At 37.1% G+C, this 24,451-nt stretch overlaps 2 protein-coding genes across 3 annotated transcripts in view; one reads left to right on the plus strand and one right to left on the minus strand.

Moving 5' to 3' along the window:
* The window catches only part of LOC127162127 (GTPase IMAP family member 5), a 269,255-nt gene that overhangs the window by 14,485 nt on the left and 230,319 nt on the right, over nt 1-24,451 (minus strand). The window lies entirely within an intron of this gene.
* Nucleotides 4,735-22,809, plus strand: LOC127162064 (uncharacterized). Of its 2 annotated transcripts, XM_051104848.1 has the most exons (9): nt 4,735-4,844; nt 7,436-7,598; nt 18,917-19,045; nt 19,138-19,168; nt 19,289-19,321; nt 19,438-19,476; nt 19,614-19,701; nt 19,810-19,860; nt 19,938-22,809. In XM_051104848.1, exons 1-9 carry the CDS (start codon nt 4,777-4,779, stop codon nt 20,032-20,034), a joined length of 699 nt encoding a protein of 232 aa, XP_050960805.1. In that variant the 5' UTR covers nt 4,735-4,776; the 3' UTR covers nt 20,035-22,809. The 2 variants fall into 2 exon arrangements, with proteins under 2 accessions (XP_050960805.1, XP_050960813.1); XM_051104856.1 differs by lacking the exons at nt 4,735-4,844; nt 7,436-7,598 and adding exons at nt 17,283-17,656; nt 18,697-18,845 and having other exon boundaries at nt 19,810-22,809.

Here is a 24,451-nt window from a genome sequence, read left to right on the forward strand (position 1 = left end):
ACCGTCTCGGAGAATTTGGCAGTACATCCACCCGGCCTCACAACCGCAGACCACATGTAACCACACCAGCCCAGGACCTCCACATCCAGCATCTTCACTTCCAAGATCGTCTGAGACCAGCCACCCGGACAGCTGCTGCAACAATCGGTTTGCATAACCAAAAAATTTCTGCAAGCTGTCAGAAACTGTCTCAGGAAAGCTCATCTGCATGCTCGTGGTCCTCATTGGGGCCTCGACCTGACTGCAGTTTGTCATCGTAACCAACTCGAGTGGGCAAATGCTGTCTGGCACTTTGGAGAGGTGTTCTCTTCAAGGATGAATCCCAGTTTTCTCTGTACAGGACAGATGGCAGGCGTGTTCCAGTTCCTGCCAATATCCAGCAACTTCGCACAGCCATTAAAGAGAAGTGGACCAACATTCCACAGACCACAATCAACAACCTGATCAACTCTATGCGAAGGAGATGTGTTGCACTGTGTGAGGCAAATGGTGGTCACACCAGATACTGACTGGTTTTCAGATCCCCTGGACCCAACCAATACAATAAAACTGCACATTTTAGAGTGGTCTTTTATTGTGTCCAGCCTAAGACACACCTGTGCAATAATCATGCTGTCTAATCAGCATCTTGATATGCCACACCTGTGAGGTCGATGGATTATTTTGGCAAAGGAGAAGTGCTCACTAACACAGATTTAGACAGATTTGTAAACAATATTTGAGAGAAATAGGCCTTTTATGTACATAGAAAAAGTCTTAGATCTTTGAGTTCAGCTCATGAAAAATGGGGGCAAAAACAAAAGTGTTGCGTTTATAATTTTGGTCAGTGTAGAATGACTGCTCTATTTATTTGCACTGACGTGGTGTTAAAAACTGCCTTAATTTGTAGCTTAATTTTATACTTGAAAGGATTGTTATTGTTTGTAAATGTTATTATAATAATTGTTCATGTAAGATTTTTCTATTCTGTTCCAGAACCACAACTTTGCCATCAGTAAACGCTTAGTCTGGGGTGAATTCTTCAAGTTTGATGTCATAATTCAGTTCTGACTGACTGTCTGCAGGGGTTTGAATCCACTTAAACCTCAATTACAACCTGTAACCTGTTCTAATGTTCTAATCTGAAACTTTTTGTTGCTAGCACGTCCCCTAAAAATGAATTGCTTTGTGTTCCTCATTTTGTAAGTTGCTTTGGATAAAAACATATTCTAAATTAATAAATGTGAATGTAAATATAAGCATATATTTAAAAGTAATTATTTAGACATGAATTTAAAAAGGACAAAACCATTTGATGAACTTGTCTTTTGTTTCCCGCCTGTAACTGTAATGCTTCCTTCAAGAATTAATTGCATATTAAAGGCTTGCTAACATCCCAATGTCACCTCAGCTGTTTGTTTTTCTTTTTGTTTGTGAATATCATGGGTCATTACTATTAAATATTTATACAATTTATTTTAGTATTTCAAGCATTTCCTTAGTACACGTAGAGGGAAATATTCTTATCTTTATGTGGTTAGCAGAGTTCAGAGTTTATTATGGTATTATGGTTATTTTGTGGTAGCAATATTGACAGATAAATGTAGACATTTGTAACAGAAAAATGCATTTTAAAAAATTCAATGGAGTTTGCATGGCACCCAGTGGCTGTTTGTGGTATAACACCCTAAATAAAAGCACACAGGAACCTCAACTGTTTTCATATCAACTTCTAATTTAGACATAAAGCTTTAATTTTATAGCAATTTTAGAGTAAAACCTGTTATGTAAAATATTTAATTTAATATGAAATATAATAAAATGAGTGCAGTATTTTTCCTTTACAGTAAATTTAAACGTATACAGTTAAAGGGATAATCGTTAGAAAAGTAATAAATCTCAGACACGTGGAGCAGTGTCATTTATTTATAAAAATTAAAAATAAATGTGCATAAATAGAGCAGTCATTTAAAAATAAATGTGCACTTCCCATCACTGCAATATGGGAAAAAGAACTGGCCCCCTACACTGTAAAAAACAATTTGTGGAGTCAACTTAAAATAATTTGTAACCTAGCTGCCTTCAGTCAACTCAAAAAAAGTTTATTCAACTTGAAATGTTAAATTATACTAAGTGACAACTTAGATATTTGAGGTGAATCAACTTAAAATTTTAAGGCAGCTGGGTTACTTACCCATCTGTTCAGTTTAGCAAACACAAACATCTAAGTTGTCACTTATAAGCCCATTTTGGGATAAGGTTTTTCTAATTGTTACAGAAATATGTGATGGGGTTATTCCTAAACATCCCAGTGTTTTTCCCTCAATGTTTCTTCAGCAGATTTATATCAGATTGCAGCTTGGCCAACAAAGACACTTGAAGAGCATCTTTTACTCTCTTGCTTTACTACTTGAAATGCATTTGTAATGTTTGTAGAGCTTTGTGACATCAGTGGATTTTACAGCGGCAAGTGAAATCTGCAATGGCAAACCACCATATTATTAAAAAGTAAAGTAACAGAGTATTTATTTTTGTCTCAGACTACCATGTCTTTCATCAGGAGATGGTGTTTCTCCTCCTTTTGAAGAATTTCCCCTTAAAGCGCTCATCGGATGGACATTTTCCACAAGTTGATATGATTCTTTAGGGTCTTAATGAAAAGTCTATAATACACGTTGGTTAAAAATTTGCAGTGGTTGTGTAAAACAACACCCTTTTACCTTGTCAAAATCAGCTCTGCAAAAATCATCTCATTCTGGTCGAGGTTGCTTTAAATGCAAATGAGCTCTGCTCACCCGCCCCCCTCTTCTTCTGCTAAACTTGCTAACTAGCACATTATTAGGAAAGGCCATCGCAAAGATTAATAAAAACCCCTTAAACTCACTTCTGCTGTAAGTGAAGCTGGATCATGAATGATTTGTGTGAACACAGACGGATATATGTAGATCAGGAGGTTAATTCCCTTCACAAACAAACGTAATCCACTGCATCTTCAGCGGCTCAGATGTCAGGAGTAAATGACGACCACTATGTTCATTATTACATCCAGCAACACAACACCTCAGTCGCTCAATCGGAGATATTCTTGTCTAACTTACATCCCTGCTCCGGCATCAAAACAAAGAGGACGGACTGTGACAGCTGACAGGTCTCATCTAAGGTAAGAGGCTCATGTCAATCAACATGAAAAAGTGATCTTAGCATCCAATGACCATTTTAAGGTTTGTTTTCTTTCTTATTTTTATGCTTTTAAATACATTATACAGAGCATTAATGACCGCTGGTTTCGCTTTTTATCTCTTGGGTTGGAAAAAACCTGTTAATTACATGATTTAAAAGAATTTCACCAGTCATACCTGCACTACTTTTCATAGCAGCCCTGATGAAGAAAGACGACGAGAAAGAGGCAGATGAGGCAAACTGTGAAGAACCAATGAGAATTGTAAATAATAATAATTACTTATTTTATATTAAAATATCCAAAAAACACTAGAACAGTGTTATATATTTTGCTGACTTGTGTACTTACATTATCCAAAATGTTTTGAAGAATGTTTAAATCCAGACAAATAAGCAATTTTAACTAGTGTAACGGACTGTGTCATTGCGTCGCCTGCCAGTGACGTCACAGACCCTTGATTTGTCTGGTTTTATTTTGTAGAAAACATGGAAACTCCAAAGACACTTTCATATGTTTAAAGTGCATTTTATTAGACAACGACGTTCAGCCCCACCCTGCTTCATACTACAGTCACCTTAATAAGTCTCTAATGCATTAGCTCATCCATGGACATGGTTTATCATCAGATTGCATCAAACTACGCCTTTGTTTCTCTGAGTGTTTTGGATTTGCGCCCTCTAGCGGCAAAAACGTACATATTGTGCCTTTAATATCTTCTCTTACATGATATTATACTGTCTTGTGTTCTCTGCTGTGTTTTAGACCCAAAATGCAAACACGACTCCTGAGATGCAGCTTTTTGGATGTCTTCTTTTCTTACGTAAGTGCTGGAATACTGTAATACACTAGTGTTTCCATTCAATCATTTCATTCATGCGTTTATAAATACTGCAGTTGGTCATGGAGATGATTCTCCTAGAAAGCCATGTGACATGTTTTTGAGTATGCATTACTACATCTATGAGTCAAAAGCTTCCAAACCACATTTTCTCTTTGTCGTGGCGTCGACGTCAGCACTTTGCTGCTAACAAATGGGCGCTTCTCAATCATTTATGCTTTAGGGTAACACAAGTAAATCCTTAACATTAAATGCAAGTTGAATATTCTCAGCAAACGTGCCAAGTCTAGTGAAAATTATTAACTTATGAATTAACTTGATGAAACAGTAATTGTGACAATATCAGCATTGTTTTTATATGAATAACATGACACATTTCCTTCTTTGTGGTTCAGTGCGGTTTACATGACGCACAGTTCACTATTATGTGACTCATTTATCACAAAACGAGAGATTTGTACTGCATGTTAGCTAAATGTCTGCAAATCTACCTGCCTCTTCTAACCACAGGTTAGTCCACTATAGTTCAGCTACACAAGTGATGAAAACCCAGACTAGACCACAATTAAAATCTCCTGTTATTGTCTCTTTGAAAAGTGCAATTCAACCATCTGAAAGGAAGAATGCAACCCTGCGCCGGTTTGTGTGTGTTTGTTTGCAGACTGAAACATCTTCTCGCAGTAGACAGAAGCAGCGCAGGCGCTGAAGATGTGTGTGAAAGCTTCATTTACATATGACTCTACAGGATGTCTGAGAATCTCCCGAACCCGGAAAATATATGCAACGTGTGCGGGCGTTCGCCGTTTCAGGATCAAACTGGGGTGGAAAACAACTCTGCACAAACAGGTACGATTTGCACGCGAGAACCCCGGATGTGCATTATAGGTCATGCTTCACTACAAATGCAGATATTTATTATTTATATAAAAAAAATGTATCCCTTTCTTTTCTCCAAAATATTATTGGTGTTATCATTTTAATACTTGTCATGAAAATGAGTGGTGGTTTTACTAATTGTACATGTGCATTAATATTTCAAAACAGGTTAAAAACCAAAACTTGCTGTCTGACTCTGATGAGTACTCTTGTCGTAATGAATAAATTACAGTTGCTCTGTAAAATGTATCAAAAATCTGTCACCAAATATGAAAACTAGAATCTTTAAGGTTTCAAATGTAGCTTGTCAAGATTATTTTAGGTTTAGACTAAGATATTGCTAAGTGGGCCTACAGTTAACAGGTGGTTAAATCACATCTAAATGAATTCCAATTCTAACTAATAGGTTAAACATTTTACACAATAAAAATAAAATGTACTTCATATGCATTGCTGTCGCTCAAAGCCTCAAAAAGCTCATCACGGTGCTTTTAACACCTCATTAAGCTTATTCCGGTTCATAAAACCGCTGGTATAGTAGCTTTGATGTCAGTTACGATAAATACATTTTTTACTCGAATCAAATTTTTGCATTTCATAAAATGCAGTATTAAACTAACGAATGCTGTCATGAACTAATTTCAGAGCCCTGTTTAAGGTCATTACACAAAAACATCTGCAACATTTTAATTGTGAAACCAAGCGTGTGCCTGTTGCTGTGTGTTTGAGACTGCAACCAACTTCTCCTGGAAGATAGGTGTCTAAAAATACACTTGGATGACGTTTCCTGTTCGACCGCATTTACACCCACGACTGCCAGCAGTTCAGATTCACAAAGAGAACTGTGTGAGCGAATGGCAAACACATGCTCATTGTTCTGGATAATGCAGAAAACCAAAGCTGTTCACTCGAGTGTTTCCTGAAGTATTTCATTAAAAGAGTGCTTAAAAGCCAGCACATGGAGATAAGATAGGTTAAAAGATAGGTTAGCCCTTTTGGGCTCGTTGAAGATCAGTTGTGCTGCTGCATTCTAAATCGTTTGTGGAGGTTTGAATGTGCATAATGGAAGTCCAAGGGCCTGGACAAAAACCTGTGCAGCCTGCTCTGTCAGAAAAGGCCTGAGCTTTCTGATGTTGTGCAGTGCAAACCTGCAAGTAGGGCGATAAATTGATAACGATAATTTTCATGCAATAGAAATTTCCTCGATAAACAATAACAAGAGCTCAATATATATATATATATATATATTCCAAGATGGTGCCGCTGATGGCTGCCGGTGGCGTTCTTCGTGTTGTTTTTATGTTTTTGTTAGTTTGTCCTGTTTTTAGTTACATGCCTCCAATTAGTTTTACCAGGGACCATCTGCTGGACATTCGGCAGTACACACCAGCCAATATTTCACCGTTGTTCAACTATTCTGATGTTTTGCTGGACATTGTAGTTGGCGGCGCTGATCAAATGCTTCAGGACTCCCTTTCCTTTGAACATGCTTTGCAGCCTCTTGTTCAGTCTCTTGTTTCAGACTGGACTATTGCAGTGCTCTCTTGGCAGGTCTTCCAGCCAGTTCAATCAAACCTTTACAATTAATCCATAATGCGGCTGGAAATCAGTCTTTAATGAGCCACAAAGAGCACACGTTACACCTCTCTTCATTAATTTGCACTGGCTACCAATAGCTGCTCGCATAAAGTTCAAGGCATTAATGTTTGCCTACAAAACCATCACTGGCTCTGCACCGCCTTTACCTAAATTCACTACTTCAGACTTATGTGCCTTTAGAAGCTTGCGTTCTTCAAGTGAACGTCACTTTATTGTCAATCCCAAAGAGGCACAATATCACTTTTGCCTTAAATGTCCTTCCTGGGTGGAATGAGCTGCCCAACTCAATCCGAACAGCTGAGTCCTAAACCATCTTCAAGAATCGGCTAAAAACACATCCCTTCCACCTTTATTTGACCGTCTGACTCTAGCACTCTCTATTTGAATTCTATTCTTTATAAAAAAAAAATATATTACTGATTTTGATAATGAACATAAAGCTACATCTGCTCAAGCTACTATCAAATGTGTATTTCTAAGAGACAAAAAAGTGTTATATATACTCATTAGAACATGCAGAACTAAGAATTTTTATTATTATTATTAAGATTAAGTTAAGGAAAAATTACTTGAAAATAGTAAAAAATTCCAAAACGTGAAGTGTTTGTCATGTTCTGACCATAAACAATAACCACAATTAACCGTTTGTTTTTTTTACAACTTTTACATTGGAGCAAAAATCTGCCTTTAAACTTGAAAGATGATAATCTGACATATTATTGTGATAATTATCAATATCAACTGATATGAAAAAAATATATAATATAATTTTTTTGGCCATATCGTCCAGCCCTACCTGCAAGATCAAGTAGTCTTTGCAATGTGGTCTCAAACTGAAACTAGTTTGCCATGAGCAATACAAATAACAAAAGCTTCTTCTTAGCCAGCAGCTATTACAGATCTCTGCCCTAAAATCTCACCCTCATTTCATTGCAAAAGTTCTGTCATTCTGTTTGTCACAGAAATCCCTCTGTTTGTCAGTGTTGGATGATGGAGATGATGGAGAGCAGTGTGAATGTGACGTGTGCAGAGATTCAGATCTCAGACGGGTTTGAGTTCAGAGTTCCTGCTGACAGATTCACTCACTTCCATCAGTCTGACTGTGAACAGCTCTGGTACTCACAGGTGACAGTGTGTTTCTGTCCTCAAACCACACCATTATTCATCATCAAACTCATAATCATGCTTTATTTGATCAGGACGGGCGTCTGATGGCACTTCCAGAGAATCCACACAGACTGATTGATCCGGTTATTTCTGTCTCCTCTGATCGTCTCGTCACGTCTCGCTGTGTGGACGAACTTCGTCATGAGATCCACTGCGATACTTCAGGAGTAAATCATTTCTCTCTCAGCATTTGTGTTTTCACCAGTGTTGAACTTTCAAAATGAATGCATTACAAAATCAAAACAAATCACCTTTATTTATATACTGCCTTTAACAATACAGAATTGTGACAAGGCGGCTGTACAGAGTGTTACAGTGTTGCATCGCCCACAGAAAACAGCGACTGATTGTGTCACTTAGTAACTTGTTAGGGAAAGTAAATCATCATGTTACTTTTGCATTACTTTTTGTCACCTGAGCTGGGCTTGCTTATTTATTTATTTATATTTTTATTAAGTTTTATTTTCGTCATCTGTAATGGCACACTGAAAGTAAAATGAATCATCCTCAGGCCGAAGGAAAAGTCTCTCAACATGAAACACAAGAGCTGTACATCAATATATGGGAAAACAAAGTAACTGGAAGACAAACTGACTGTTTGTTTGAAAAAGTAACTCAGATATTTCATTATAAACTTAAAAGAAGTTAATTAATTTTCTAGTTGCCTGAAAAAAACAATCTGATTACATTATTTGTAATGCATTACCCTCAAAACTGTTTTTTCATACATTAACAGATGTAAATTAATTAATTAACAGATGTAATATTAATATTATTATTATTTTACATTAAACTCTTAAATCAATTTAAGATTCATGAACACTATAAATGCTGCTCTAATGAATCTTTCTGTCATCACAGTTCAGACTGGACACCATCTTCAGAGGTGAGAGAATCACTTTAGTAAAAACTCTGTGTTGAACTGAATCTTCTGTGAATCTTCAAGTGAATCATGATGATTGTGTTTGTGTTTTTCAGTGAGGAATCAAACTGCAGTGACTCCAAACTCAGGTGAGTTTCAGCTGATAAACGTCTGATTATTCACTAATAAAACACTGCACATCTGATTCACACTCAACACACTTTCAGTATTTCTCTCATATTTGTGATCATTGTGTTTGTAAAGATGTTGTGAATGAAGTGACTCCAGATCTCCAAGGTAAACCTCTGTGCTTTTGCTTTCTAATATTTAATATTTTATTGATCATCTGCTTTCATCAGTTACGTATTCAGTCATCCAGTTTAATTTATTGTCTCTTGCATGTATAGATCAGTGGTGGTGTCTGTTTGCTCTCTTCATCATCATCCTCATCCTCATCTTGATCTGTTTCTTGCTGCGTAAAAGGATCCTCAGGTGATTTGAGGCTGATCTCTCCTAACACGATTCTTCAGTCATTACATATTATACTGTAGTTCACTAGAGCTCATGTCATCACCAATCACATTATCATTCATTTTATAATCTTTAACCAATTATTATATTAATTTGATCTCAACTTTAAAATCTCTCTGAATAAACAGGTAATATGTGATAACAAGTGTCGGTCTGTTTTCAGGTGTTTTCGGAGGAAATCACAGTTCATCCGTCAGCAGCAGGATGATGATCCAGACAACAGGTGAGTGAATCAAATGATAAGTGAACTGATTTATTGAATCACATGATCATTTAAGAGCTGAATCAGACAGATGATGTTGTAAACTGCTGAATCTGCATCTGCTGTCGTGTGACTGAACCTGTTTTCTACAGGGATCTGGTGTCGCTCTGATCTGATGCTCCAGGAATCAGTGTTCAGTGAATCGGTTCAGTGTTCAGATGATGGTCGCCATCTGATGGTTTGAATCAACATCACAGCTCATTTTTAACATCTGTTCAAACTGAACGAGCGACACCTTGTTTTTCTTTCACGTCTGTTTCCAGAGCACAGTCATCTTCAGCTTTCAAATTGTTTTATCACTAAATTCAGTCAATCAATGTGGTTTTGAAGCTCTGTAATGTGTGCTGACAGATTGCTAGTTTCAGCCGCAGAAAGATAATCAATCAGCTTCAGATCTATAATGTCACATTCACCTCAGGAAAGACATTTAATGACCATAAACTAGAAAAATCATTTTTATTAATGCACTCCATCACATTTTCATTATATTTTAGCCTGTCGTCATCATATTTAATGTTTGTTTGCATGAATCTGTCATGAAGCAAGACTAATGTGGGAAAATATGATGTATCTTTAATGTATTAGTTTGTTCAGTTTTAAAAATTGTTTCTAACATTTTGGAGAAAGTTGTGTTGGAACAACTGCAGAGTTTTCTGGAGCTAAACAGTGCTTTTGAAGAATTCCAGTCTGGGTTTAGAAAACACCACAGTACTGAGTCAGCTGGATTAAAAGTTTTTAATGATATCCTGATGTCTGTTGATTCAGGGGATTGTGTGATACGTGTGTTTTTAGGTGGGTGGGGTGTCATTTTACTTTTATGCTGATGACACACAAATTTATTTGCCCCTACAGAAAAATGACTTTGAGAGTGATTCGTGCATCCATTTCATCTAGACTTGACTATTGTAAAGCTCTGAATGAGTCAGTCCAATATTATTCATCTACAGATTATTGAAAATGCAGCGGTCAGACGTTTGACTGGCACTCGGAGATTTGATCATATTTCTTTCAAAATTCTGCTTTTTGTTTTTAAAGCTCTGAATGCATTCACTCCAAAATATACCTCTGATGTTTGAAATCAAAACAACCCTGTTAGACTATTAAGGTCATCCAACAATAAACTGTATTTGATTATTTTAAATTTGATGTGAACTTCCTTATTTTTGTCTTTTTTTTTTTTTTTGTCCAGCACAATGCTCAGCTATTGTGTTTTTATTTGTGCTATAGAAATAAAATTTGATTTGATTTGATTTAATAGAAAGAACAAAGCAAAAGGCTGTTTTATGTTTTGTTTTCTTTTAAAAACCACAGTGTGTCATGTTTTCTTTATCTAGGTTCATGTATATGAATATTGTTGGCTCTGTGATGAACTGCTCGATATTTACTTCTGAAACGTATTAAACGTCTTCTGGAAAAGTAAATGAGGCCACTGTTCATGTTTCAGTGTTGTATATTCAGCAGTTTCCTGTGACTTGAATTACTCTGAAACACTGAAGGAAGATCTTTTGAAAAGCGTCTCAGTGCAGTGAAAGTCAGTGTGTTTCACTAAAAATATCACACAGGTGTGAAGAACGTGAATCTAAATCTGAATTATTCTGTGAATTTGATTTCTTGGAGGTCAAAGGGGAAAACCCGTTCAGTTTTGCAGAATAGCTCGCTGCAGTTTCTTATTCTCATATTATGACGTGTGCACGATTCAGTAGCCTATATCTTATTTTTAATCATGGAAAGTGATAATTAGAGGAGTTATTTGTCACAGTCATTTGAATAAAAAGACACACACGAAAAGCCATAAGGAAAAACACAAAAACTCTTACAAATGTCCAACACAACTGAACATCAAACACTAACAGCTGTTTCCTTTTCTCATAAAGACATGATGTGACACAGAAAGTCGACATTACTCTCGTGATCCAGCGCTGTAAGTGATGTCACTTAAAGGGGTGATGAACTAAGAAACCAGTGTTCCCTTGATCTGTTGACGTGACAAAAACATGCTGTACGTTTCAGAACTCAAAACTTTCCACCAAATGGGTGCTATTTGCTTCCAAAACTCCTCCAAAAAGTACATTTTCTATATTTTTTTAAGAGTGAATCTAGTAATACACATATTTGACTATTCAAAATCTGTACTGGTAAATCTCAGGAAACTTTATTTCATTTTCTGTCCTGTTACCAAAACTAAAAGCATGTTTAAAAATATGTCAACAAATTCCTTCATTTTCCCCTCAGGCAGGTGTTTATTTAAAGAAATTATTGGTTTTAAGGTGAAAAAATAACATTTATCCTTTAAAAAATCAGTGTTTATATACAGAAAGTGTATTTTTTTATTTTCTATGATGCAATTTATTAAACAGTGGGATAAACAATGAACCAAAGTTAATTAAACAAAATGGTGGTTTAACTTTTTTTTTTTAAAAAAAAAAAATAAATTGGTAAGAGGAATGAAACGAATCCGTGTGTTTCTGTCTGCTCTCCAGCAGGTGTCTCCCTCTCACTACACTGACTCACACTACACAGATTCCACAGGTCACCACACACCACACTTCTCATGCTCCATTTCACTGACTGTGTTTACACCTGCAGACAATTACACTCACTATAAAGATCAGCCTCAGCTTCAGCGCTGAGTGTTTGTGTTCATCTCTTGTGTCTGGTGTAGCAGCAGTACAGAGTCACTCTGAGTTTCTAGTCTTGTTTAATCTAGACTTACTCATAATACTCAGTACTTTATTTAGAGACGTTTTTAAATCTCCCCGTCAAACTGGCCGAGGAGGAGGACTTGTGATGATTTTTAGAAATATGCTGCAATGCAAACTGTTATCCACCTCAAACTTTATTTGTTTTAAGGCACAGTAAATCCAACTGGACTCTGTTAGACCTGTTTTGATCACTTTAATGTATCGACCACCAGCAACCAATAACAAATTTGAATTTCTGACTAAATATGATTATATTTTAATACTGATTTTAATGTTCATGTTTGTTGTGGTGCTAATGCCTTAGCTAAAGACTTTTTACATCCTCTCTGAACTTTGTGCAAAGGCTCCACTCACTGCCTCAGTCTGGTCTTGATCTATAGTTTGTTTATCGCTGATATTGAGACATGTAATGCCCCTCTTTCTGATCATATGCCTGTACTGTTCTCATCTCTGTTGTCTTCTCCACCATGTACCACATCAACTCAAGAGTCCAGAAATGACTTCTCTGAAATGTACTTGGAGACTCACCAACCTCTTACTTTAGATCCTGTCAGCTCTGACATACATGTCGAGGATCAGGTGTATTTCTTTAATAATAGGTGCTCTAATATTTTAGACGCCATGTAAACGTATTATTTTAAAGCAAAAATCACAGCTATGGATGAACAGTGATATTTGGGCGCTTAGACAGCAGTGTCACCAGTGTGAACGAAGGTGGAAGAAAGATGGGCTTCAAGTGTCCTATGAAATCCTGAGGGACTCGTCACTCACACATTTCAACAGGCTGTTAAGGACACTTATCAGATATCATTGCCAAAAATCCTCATTGCTCCAGAACACTATTCTCAGCTGCTGATTTACAGTAGGTACGGAAAGTATTCAGACCCCCTTAAATTTTTCACTCTTTGTTATATTGCAGTTCAGTTTTTTTCTTCATTAATGTACACACACCCCATATTGACAGAAAAAAACAGAATTTTTGCAGATTTATTAAAAAAGAAAAACTGAAATATCACATGGTCCTAAGTATTCAGACCCTTTGCTGTGACACTAATATATTTAACTCAGGTGCTGTCCATTTCTTCTGATCATCCTTGAGATGGTTCTACACCTTCATTTGAGTCCAGCTGTGTTTGATTATACTGATTGGACTTGATTAGGAAAGCCACACACCTGTCTATATAAGACCTTACAGCTCACAGTGCATGTCAGAGCAAATGAGAATCATGAGGTCAAAGGAACTGCCTGAAGAGCTCAGAGACAGAATTGTGGCAAGGCACAGATCTGGACAAGGTTACAAAAACATTTCTGCTGCACTTAAGGTTCCTAAGAGCACAGTGGCCTCCATAATCCTTAAATGGAAGACGTTGAGACAGAACCCTTCCTAGAGCTGGCCGTCCGGCCGAACTGAGCTATCGGGGGAGAAGAACCCTAGTGAGAAAGGTAAAGATGAACCCAAAGATCACTGTGGCTGAGCTCCAGAGATGCAGTCGGGAGATGGGAGAAAGTTGTAGAAAGTCAACCATCACTGCAGCCCTCCACCAGTCGGGGCTTTATGGCAGAGTGGCCCGACGGAAGCCTCTCCTCAGTGCAAGACACAGTTTGCTAAAAAGCACCTGAAGAACTCCAAGATGGTGAGAAATAAGATTCTCTGGTCTGATGAGACCAAGATAGAACTTTTTGGCCTTAATTCTAAGCGGTATGTGTGGAGAAAACCAGGCACTGCTCATCACCTGTCCAATACAGTCCCAACAGTGAAGCATGGTGGTGGCAGCATCATGCTGTGGGGGTGTTTTTCAGCTGCAGGGACAGGACGACTGGTTGCAATCGAGGGAAAGATGAATGCGGCCAAGTACAGGGATATCCTGGACGAAAACCTTCTCCAGAGTGCTCAGGACCTCAGACTGGGCCGAAGGTTTACCATCCAACAAGACAATGGCCTTAAGCAAACAGCTAAAATAACGAAGGAGTGGCTTCACAACAACTCCGTGACTGTTCTTGAATGGCCCAGCCAGAGCCCTGACTTAAACCCAATTGAGCATCTCTGGAGAGACCTAAAAATGGCTGTCCACCAACGTTTACCATCCAACCTGACAGAACAGAACTGCAAGGAGGAATGGAGAGGATCCCTAAATTCAGGTGTGAAAAACTTGTTGCATCTTTCCCAAAAAGACTCATGGCTGTATTAGATCAAAAGGTGCTTTTTCTAAATACTGAGCAAAGGGTCTGAATACTTAGGACCATGTGATATTTCAGTTTTTCTTTTTTAATAAATCTGCAAAAATGTCAACAATTCTGTGTTTTTCTGTCAATATGGGGTGCTGTGTGTACATTAATGAGGAAAAAAATGAACTTGCATGATTTTAGCAAATGGCTGCAATATAACAAAGAGTGAAAAATTTAAGGGGGTCTGAATACTTTTCGTACCCACTGTAGTGTTAAATCCCCCAGTGCAGATATTCCCAGAGACTTTGACTTTATTATTTGAAAATTTCCTCAAGTATTTCATAGAAGTGTATAGTGTTAAGGCTCAGTTACAGTAAGCCCTGTTTAAGGTCCAGTTTTATCCAATATTCAGTGGAGTGAATTTAAAATGAGTTTCTGTACAGACATGCAGAGAAATCACCTTAAAATTAAAATCCACTTTTCCCCGTCACGATGTTGTGCCGTCACGGTTTGTTAAACAAACATTTGAGGTTATTGGTTCAGATTTAGTGACCATTATAAACCGATGTCTTCTAACAGGGATTGTACCGGACTGTTTTAAATTATTGTCTATATTACCTATCTGTAAGAAGCCTTCACTTGATCCTGCAATTCACTCAAATTTTAGACCAATTTCCAATCTCCCATTTCTACTGAAAATTTTAAGAAAAAATAGTACTTTTGCAACTGCAGAACTATTTGAGTATTAGTGGTGTTTCTGACGTTTTTCAGTCTGGTTTTAAAAGTTTGCACAGCACAGAGTCTGTCCTTCTGAAGGCTTTTAATGATATTTTAATTATTACTGATGAGGGCAATATTATGGCTTTAGACCTTTGTTAGACCTTAGCTCTGCATTTGATTTTGTTGACCACTGTTTAGTTTGGAGCATTGTATTGGCATTAGGGCACTGTTTCCATCTTTTCTGAATAACAGAAGATTTTCAGTCAGTATTGGTAAGTATATTCCTCTTCTGTAGTGAATTCTACATGTGGTGTTCCCCAGGGATCAACCTTGGCATGGATTTTGTTTTCACTGTATATGTTACCATAGGATCTACATTTAGGTGATTTGGTTTATCGTATCATTGCTACGCTCTACACCACTTAAACGTGATGATAATTCTACTGTAAATCTAAATAACGATAAAACACAAGTTTTTTTGTTTGGATCAATGGCAAAACTGATTTGAGCACAATTGATTTGGGCACCCTTATCTTATATCAAGTCCACGACGCTAAAAATCTGTTTTTTATACTTGACTGTGAAATCATCTATACATCGACTTCAGTTGGTTCAGAATGCGGCTTCCTGTTTGCTTACGGGCCGTCACAAATGAGCACATATCACACCTTCCATCATACACTCGCTGCACTGGTTACTGTTGCAGTACCGAATTGAGTTTATAATTTTGCTCTTTGTGTGCAAAGCTATAAATGGGTTTGCTCCTCAATATCTTTCAGAGATGCTCACTGTCCACAATCCTGTCAGATCACTCAGATCTCAGATGACACGTATGTTGTGGGTCCCCGGAGCCAGACTGAAGTGTAGGGGACACAGAGCCTTCTCTGTTGCTGGCCCCAAATTATGGAAAACTCTGCCCCTCTCTATCAGAACTGCCTCTATCAGTGTCTGAATTTAAACATCTGTTAAAAACTCATTTCTCCCATGCTTTTAAGGATATGTGATTGGGTTGTTATAAGGATATATAGATTTTATTGTTGGGTGAAGCCTATGCAATACTAACACAGTGATTGGGTCTGTGCATTTTTAAATGCTGTAATTATGTTTTATGTTTTATGTACAGCACTTTGGACAACTAAAGTTGTTTTAAATGTGATTTTATAAATAAATTAAAAATTTAAATGTCATTAAAAAAACAAAACATATACGAAAACAACAATGGAAGTCTATGACTTAATATATATTTTTTTATAATTTATTATTAAATAATGACAAAATTAAAATAGTAAAAATAAGTTTGTTTGTTTTTGTTTTGTTTTGTTTTGTTACAGGTGTTTCACCTGCATTTTTAATAGCTCAAAGTAAGGGCTTAGAACTTAACAAATAATGTTATTAAAGCTTTTCAGCTTTAATAAAGCTTTTCAGTTTTTCTGTGTTCTTACAGTGTAGGCCACACTCAAACATCATTCCATGTTTGGGTCTAATGCATAATTGCCACGGGACAGAAATTACAAGTACATTTTCTGTCATACTTGCAGGAGTGATATAAAAAACAAGGAACAGGAACAACTACTTTTAGTTTTATCTGGGCAAAAATATTGTCTCAGTGTGGAAAGAATGTCAAAACATACAGAAAAATATGCATTTTAGAATTGAATATCAGATGACAATACTGTGTGTGTGTGTGTGTGTGTGTGTGAGTGCACTTGGAGGGATTAAATGCACAGCACAAATCTGGGACCATACTTGCCCACACGTCAAGTCATTTTCCTTCCTTTCCTTTCCTTTCTTACTATATATGAGTATAGGATTGAGATTAACGATAAAATTATCAAATACATGAAAAAGAAATTAGACCACATGTTTTCGGTCATTTAATTGCCTTCATAAGATCCAGATGTTGTAGAATGGTTTTCCAGAGGGGGGACTGTGTTAGAATAACGGGACTGAGTAAAAACCAGGGACGTGGGGACTAAAATGTGCATTGTATCTGAAATATTATAGATTTATTTTGAAAAACAAATGTATTTAAAGCACAGATGGGATATGGAGATAGACAAAAATACTAAATAAAAATGATTTCTGACAGATTTTAAACATTATATTTCATTTTAAAATGTAGCATTAGAGACGGGATTTTCAGCACAGTTTGTGAATGACTCTGAAGGTAAAGATGATCTGGTTGGGAATGTGTAAATGTTTAATGGCTATTTCCAATAAACATGCAGTCTGGGACTGTACAACATCACTTTATTTGTCTACACCATAAAAGACAGATAAAAATGTGTCTGTAATTGTGTTTATGGCACAGCGAATGAAGTTTGTCAGTGCTGATGTGTGTTGGTGTCCGACAGGAGGCGCCAGATGTGCAGTGTCAAACTCCCACTGATGACGTTTAATCTCCGCTTCGTCGAGCCAAACTACAAACTATAATACACTTGTATCTACGATACAGTTTATGTAATTTGTCAGACCTTTAACAACTGAGAAGTCTAACAGTGCGGATCATTAATTTAACATCATTAGCTCATGTGAATGTTGAACGCATGATCAGTTGTGTGGAACAGAGACCGGAAGAAGAGTTCCACACCAACACCAGATCAAAAGTGAAAGGAAAAAAAGCAGCAGCAGTTCTCGTGTTTTTTTCTGACCAAATCGCCGGATTTCATATAAAACATGTGATCTATTAAGGTTTTGTGGTTTTGTTTGTTTTCTAAGAAGCCTTATGTTGGTTCTGTGACCTACACCGAGTTCTGTTCTTCCGCGATTCACGGTAAGAGCTGCTTTTACACGGAATCAACCCCTGTTGTCTAATGATGTCCGGTTCAGAAAACCTTGTTGGACTGCCGTGTTTTCAATCGAAAAAATAACGACTATTCACGTAAAAAGTGGTTAGACTACTTTACTCTAAAGAGTTCAGTTTCTGCCTGATTATCCCATCAGTATAAATCAACGTACTCTATGTAGGTTTACTGTAATTAAGTTTATGATTGGCATATATACATACATATATATATATATATATATATATATAGTTTTGGAGAGCCACACCCAGCCCTACCCTGAACCTAACCACTTCTCAACAGTGTAAAACACATAACAGGCAGATAAAAGTACAGTCACAGGTTTATTTTGATGCAAAAACTAAAAAAAAAAAAAAAACTGTATAATATGTCTTGTCTGGAATTCCAAGCTTTCTGAAGCCATACAGTAGAACAGCATGCAATTTAAGTTTTAATGAGTGAACATGATCACAATCACCTCTCATTAGATAAATCCAAACAACAACAGGAAACAAATCAGTCAAGAGAGACAGAACAGACAAAATCAAATAATTAGGTTTAAAAACTGTGTAATGTGGATGATTGTGGCTGTTGAAAATCACACTCCAACATATGTCATAATGACAAAAAAAATTACCCAATAAATATTTTCAGGACAATAAAATTCCCATGCCTTTCTCTGTACATTTCTCATTGAATGAGTTGGGTTTCTAGTTTGTCAATATAGTGACACACAGGGTACATGTCTTAATAGTGACAAACAAGGCACTTTAATTATACTTCGGGAGTGAGAGCTTGTTTTTGTTGTTGTTTTGTTTTTTGAGAACTTGTTTTTTTGTTTTGTTTACTGCCTATAAAACAACTACAAATGATTGCAGGTGTATGTAGTCTGCTAATGTCATGTGATATCTCTCTGTGAAGAATTTTTATATTTGATTATTCTTTTAAAGATTTTAATCATGCACAAATACATACTTTCATACATTCATACAAAAATAAAGTTTATTAATTAAAACCTTGTCTCGTACAGAATTTCCTCTTTTTCATTATTGAATAATGGACATCATCAACGTGTTGTGTGCAGAGATTCAGACTCCAGTGGGTTTTCTGTATGTGATTCTGCCTGTTATACTGAATCAATCACTCAGTGTTGATTGTGAGCAGAGCTGGTATTTACAGGTGAGTGTGTTTCTGTCCTCAAACTACACTATTATTCACACACATGATCTGATGGTGTGTCATTTGTTCAGGACGGGCGTCTGATAGCAGATCCATCAGATCCTCAAAGAATGATTGATCCTGCGACAGCTGTAAAATCTGATCGTCTCTTCACTTCTTACTGTGTGAATCTGAATCATCAGATCATCTGTGATTCTACTGTAATAAATCAACTCTATCTCTCTCAACATTCATCTGTTTAATATTAATGTAATTATTATACATGTTCTAATGCTTCTTTCCTTCATTTCAGACTCATTTCAGTCGTGAGATCATGTTCAGAGGTGAGAGAAACACTGCAGTAAAACACATCAGTGTGTCCTGATTGAGATCAAACTCTGTGTTGAACTGAATCTTCTGTGAATCTTCAAGTGAATCATGATGATTGTGTTTGTGTTTTTCAGTGAGGAATCAAACTGCAGTGACTCCAAACTCAGGTGAGTTTCAGCTGATAAACGTCTGATTATTCACTAATAAAACACTGCACATCTGATTCACACTCAACACACTTTCAGTCTTTTCTCTCATATTTGTGATCATTGTGTTTGTAAAGATGTTGTGAATGAAGTGACTCCAGATCGCCAGCACTCAGGTAAAACATTAAGAGTGACGTCTGTGGTTTGCTTCCTGATATTTTTTTCATCATGTTCATATACCAGCTGATTTCATTGGTTAATTTTTTAATTGATTCAGTTGATCAGGTGATTGTATTTTCTATCTCTTGCACAGATCACTTCTGGTGGCTTTTAGCTGTTTTCATCATTGTTCTTCTCATCATCATCTTGATCTGTTTGATGAAGCGTAAAAGGATCTTCAGGTGAGTCCTGATCAATCTTAAAGAATCATATACTGAATCTATCAGTCTTAATAAACTCTGGATGCTGGATGTGATAATATGTAATAATCAGATTCAATCTGTTGTCAGATGTTTTCAGAGGTTAATCTGTCAGCATGAAGATGATGATTCAAAAAACAGGCAAGTGGATGAGCACCTTTCACACAGATCTGATGAGAATGAATCTTCATCTGCTGTAACTGATTGTGTTCGCTCAGAAATCCTGAAGCTGCTGTTCAAGTGGAGCTCAGATCTGATGCTCCTGATTCACTGAATCAATCTGAATTGGAACAGTTAAACGGCTCCTTGTCATGAGGATGATCGGTTTGAATCGACCTTTATTCATCATTATTCATGATGATGAAGTGGAGGGCTGCACTGGGTTTGGGCTCCCGGGAGACCTGGGGGAACCAACCCAAACCCAAAATCTCGCTGGAGCAGGCGGTTTTACCTTTGCTGCAGGCGGGAGTGGGCGGTCAGAATGTTTCGCGGGAGACCCGCGGGGAACGGTGGGATTTGGCGTGTAAATGCTGGACCGGGAAACACTAAGCCGACTTCAAATAACTAGCGGCTACGAAAGCTGATGGTGTCGGCACCTCGCGTCGGCAGCGTCTGGATAAAAAGCTGTGCTCAAACACACCGCATGGCTGAGTATCGCGAGAACCAAACGAGATCTGGTGCACAATCTAAGATGGCGGCACCCCACTGCTAGACAAACTTTTTTTCCGTTGCAACCCGGATCACCATGAGGAATGTATCAACACGCATCACACCAGACTTTACAGCACCATGAACAAGGACAAACCAGATGACAACAAAAAAGTAAAGGCAGCCTCACCCCAAACTCTAAAAGACCCCGTCCTGATTCACTCACCAGCACAGGTACAACACCATCCACATCACCTAAATCACCGTGCTGCATGAGGGACATGCCAGATGATCCCGAAAAATCAGTTAAGGACTTCATGATTAAGCAACTCAAATTACCAGCCGAAACTGTACAGAACATCACCTTTCACCGCGTGCATCGATCAGATCTCAAAACAATAACAATCACCCACGTCCAATCATCGCAAAATGAAAAAACATAAACAAAATGAGCTGGTTCAGAGGCAAGGGAAGACAACTCAAAGACACAAACTACGGACTCAAGGATCAATACCCAAAGGACATTCTGGAGCATTGAAAACATCTCTTCCCGATCCGAAAGCAAATGATGAATGAAGGAAAAAAGGCAACCATCTCTGTGGACAAACTTTACATAAGTGGACAGTTATATTGTGATAGAGACATTACTCCATAACACTACAAATTGTAAAGAGTTAATTTTAACTCCTCTCTGAAATTCTTCATAGATATCATTTTTTTGCAAGAATGAGCACAGCTGAGCAGATACAACTTTCTCTAAAATTTTAGACATAAATTCAGGGGTTTAATGTCTTGCTCAAGGGACTCACCTTAGTCGTGTATTGAGGGTGGAGAGAGTGCTGGTTATTCACTCCCACCACCTTCAATCCCTGCCGGACCTGAGACTCAAACCCACAACCTTTCGGTTACAAGCCCGACTCCCTAACATTTTTAACACCCTGACAGTGTTACTAACAAACTAAACACTAAACTTAAAATGTAAACTATTAACACCAGGGTGGATGATGAAAACACCAATGTTGCTGTTCAAAGTTAACACTCATGGATTAACTGGTCAACGCAATACCAGTGGTCAGGGGAAAATATTTCACCATTATTTCTATAGCGGTTTTTACAATGCAGATTGTGTCAAATCAGCTTTACAGTATTAAATAGGGAAACAGTGTGTCGAAATCTAGGCTGCAACAAAGTCAGATTGAGCAGAGGACTTGTTTGGTTCCCGTGGTGTTGTGCCGATGAGTGTGTAGTTTGACGAGGTGTTCGCAGGGGATCCGTCTCTGATCTGATCTGAATATGACACGAGCAAGAGTTAAGAGTGCTGTTTTTGTTTCGTTTCTGTTTCCGAATATGAATCCGCGCTGGCTTCGGCGAATCACTGATACACTAAGCCGTTCATAAAAACAGTCATTTGATTCGCTCCTGAAGGATTCAGCTGTTTTAAAAGAATCGTTTGAATGACTCAGTGATTCAGTCATGAACACTTGCTGCCACCTGCTGGCGGTTTTCAGTTTCCCAACAAATTACATTCTTTCCCAACATACTAATATATTCAGAGTTTCGTATTTAAAACATTAATCTCATAACATTATTTATGCAAGTATAAATACAATCTAAATGTATAAATACCACATCTAAATGCCACTTCATTCAGCCTCTGTGCAGTGCGAAGATTTTTGTTTACATGAAGAGCTTTGTTTGCGTGATTTCATGGATAACAATAGTCAGTCACTGATTCACATTAACGAAGTATTCAGAGAAAAATCCTTTCTGTTTTCATTTATGAAATTTTGATTAATGTTGTAGAATTAACAGAAATTAACAGAATACTGCATGGTATCGTGATACTTCAGCTGTTATAGTATCGTTAGTCATTTTTATGGTATCGTGACAACACCAGTCCCTAGTACCCTTCTCTCTCCCTCCATCGCCCTCTTTCTCCCTCCATCTGTCTCTATCTTTCCACATTTTAAGTCATGAAATAGGCTCTTATGTTGCACCTGGATCTTACGCCAAATGTAATGGTCCTTGTATTGTTGTTGTTGTTGTTGTTGTTGTTGTTTTTATTGTTGTTTTTCTACATACACACTGTCATTTGGTTTCCTTATGTTAGTCTGCTAACAACATCAAAATGTTATTCACATTTCACATGTACACATGGTCAACACTCCATAGACACACACACACACACACACACACCTATACACAGCACTCATACATTATACATTTATACAATTTACATTTCACTTTCATAACATTTTCTACCTGGAATGTTCATGGAATGGGTTCTCATGCAAAGAAGGTCAAAGTTTTGAATCATTTAAATAAACTACATGCTGACATATGCCTTTTGCAATAAACACATCTATTAGACTCAGATCAAGAAAAATTTTAAATCATCAGAGTACAATCATTTATTCTCAGCTCAACACAATACAAAACAAAGTGGAGTATGCATTTTAATAAATAAAAAAAAATCCCATTTGTTCATAATTCTACTGTTATAGACCCAGAGGGATGTTTTATTATCATAAACATTTCAATCAAAAACACCAAGGTTACAATTGGTAATCTATACAGACCAAACACAGATGACCCTTCCTTTTTTCAAAAATTATTTTCCTCCATTTCAAATCTTTCTAACTGTCCGGTCATAATAGCAGGTGATTTCAATACAGTTCTCAAACCAGCAACAGAGAGATCTAACAGTTCCAGTAATAGACGCATTTGGCAATCTGCAGAAACCATAAAACAGTCCATCACTCATATTCCCGCATTGATTTCTTTCTCACTAGCAATTCTATCATATCAAATATTTCTGAATTAAAGATCCATCCTATTGCCATTAGCGACCACACTCCAGTAACATTAAAATGGAATATAAGTGAACCTCATAAACCTACTACCAGATGGCGTTTTAACATTTTTCTTTCAAAAGGTCCAGATTTTGTCAGCTATTTTAACAGAGAGTGGGCATTCTTTCTAGAAATGAATGACACCCCAGAATCATCCCCCTGTCTTCTGTGGGAAACAGGAAAAGCAGAGTGAAAATAATCTCATATTCAGTTTACAAAAAAGGAAAGAAAAAGAACAAGAAGCAGAATTGGAACAAAAATCAACAACTTCAAGACATCAGATAATCAAACAGAAGAAACCAAAACAAATTAAGGGAATACAAATTAAAACTAAATGCAATAATTAACAAACATACTCAATTCCTGATTCATAGGCTCAGACAAGAAGAATTTCATTATAGTAACAAATCTGGTAAATATTTGGCAAATCAAATTAAACAAAACAAGGAAAACGGAATATGAAATTATTTTCCCTCTAAGTACTGCTTTTCCTGTTTCCCACAGAAGAAAGGGGGATGATTCTGGGGTGTCATTCATTTCTAGAAAGAATGCCCACTCTCTGTTAAAATAGCTGACAAAATCTGGAAAAATGGCTATTCGATGACCCCTTTAAAGAGTTCAAACATTAAACATACAGCACAAAATCTTTATGCAGATGACATATTACTGTATTTACAAGATCCTCAATCATCATTACAGGAAACAATTAAACTTATTGATCCATTCTCTCATATTTCTGAATACTCCATCAGCTTGAGTGAATCATCTGTTCTTTCATTAAATCATAATAGCTTGGATGTGACGCCCCAGACATCACCTCTCCCTTTATGCACCAGTCACATCACATATTTAGGCATGAATGTTTCCCCCAGACTGTCAGAGCCAGTTAGTCTTAATTTCACTCCATTACCCAAAAAAATAAGTGACGATCTTCAACATTAGATGAACTTACCACTATCCATTATGGGCAAAATACCAGTAATTAAAATGACTATACTCCCTAAACTAAACTACTTATTCTCAGTGATTCCAATGCAACCCACCCTCACCTGGTTTAAATCTGTAGACTCAATCATCACCAAATTTCACTGGAAAAATAAGACCCCAAGGATAAAATTGACTACCCTACAGAAACAAAAAACACAAGGAGGATTGGAAGCACCACACTTCTACCACTGCTTTCTGGCTAATCAGCTTCAATACTGTATATATACAACTGGATTCACCCAAAC

This window comes from Labeo rohita, chromosome 3 (assembly GCF_022985175.1).
Source record: "Labeo rohita strain BAU-BD-2019 chromosome 3, IGBB_LRoh.1.0, whole genome shotgun sequence".
In the NCBI taxonomy this organism is placed as follows: domain Eukaryota; kingdom Metazoa; phylum Chordata; class Actinopteri; order Cypriniformes; family Cyprinidae; genus Labeo; species Labeo rohita.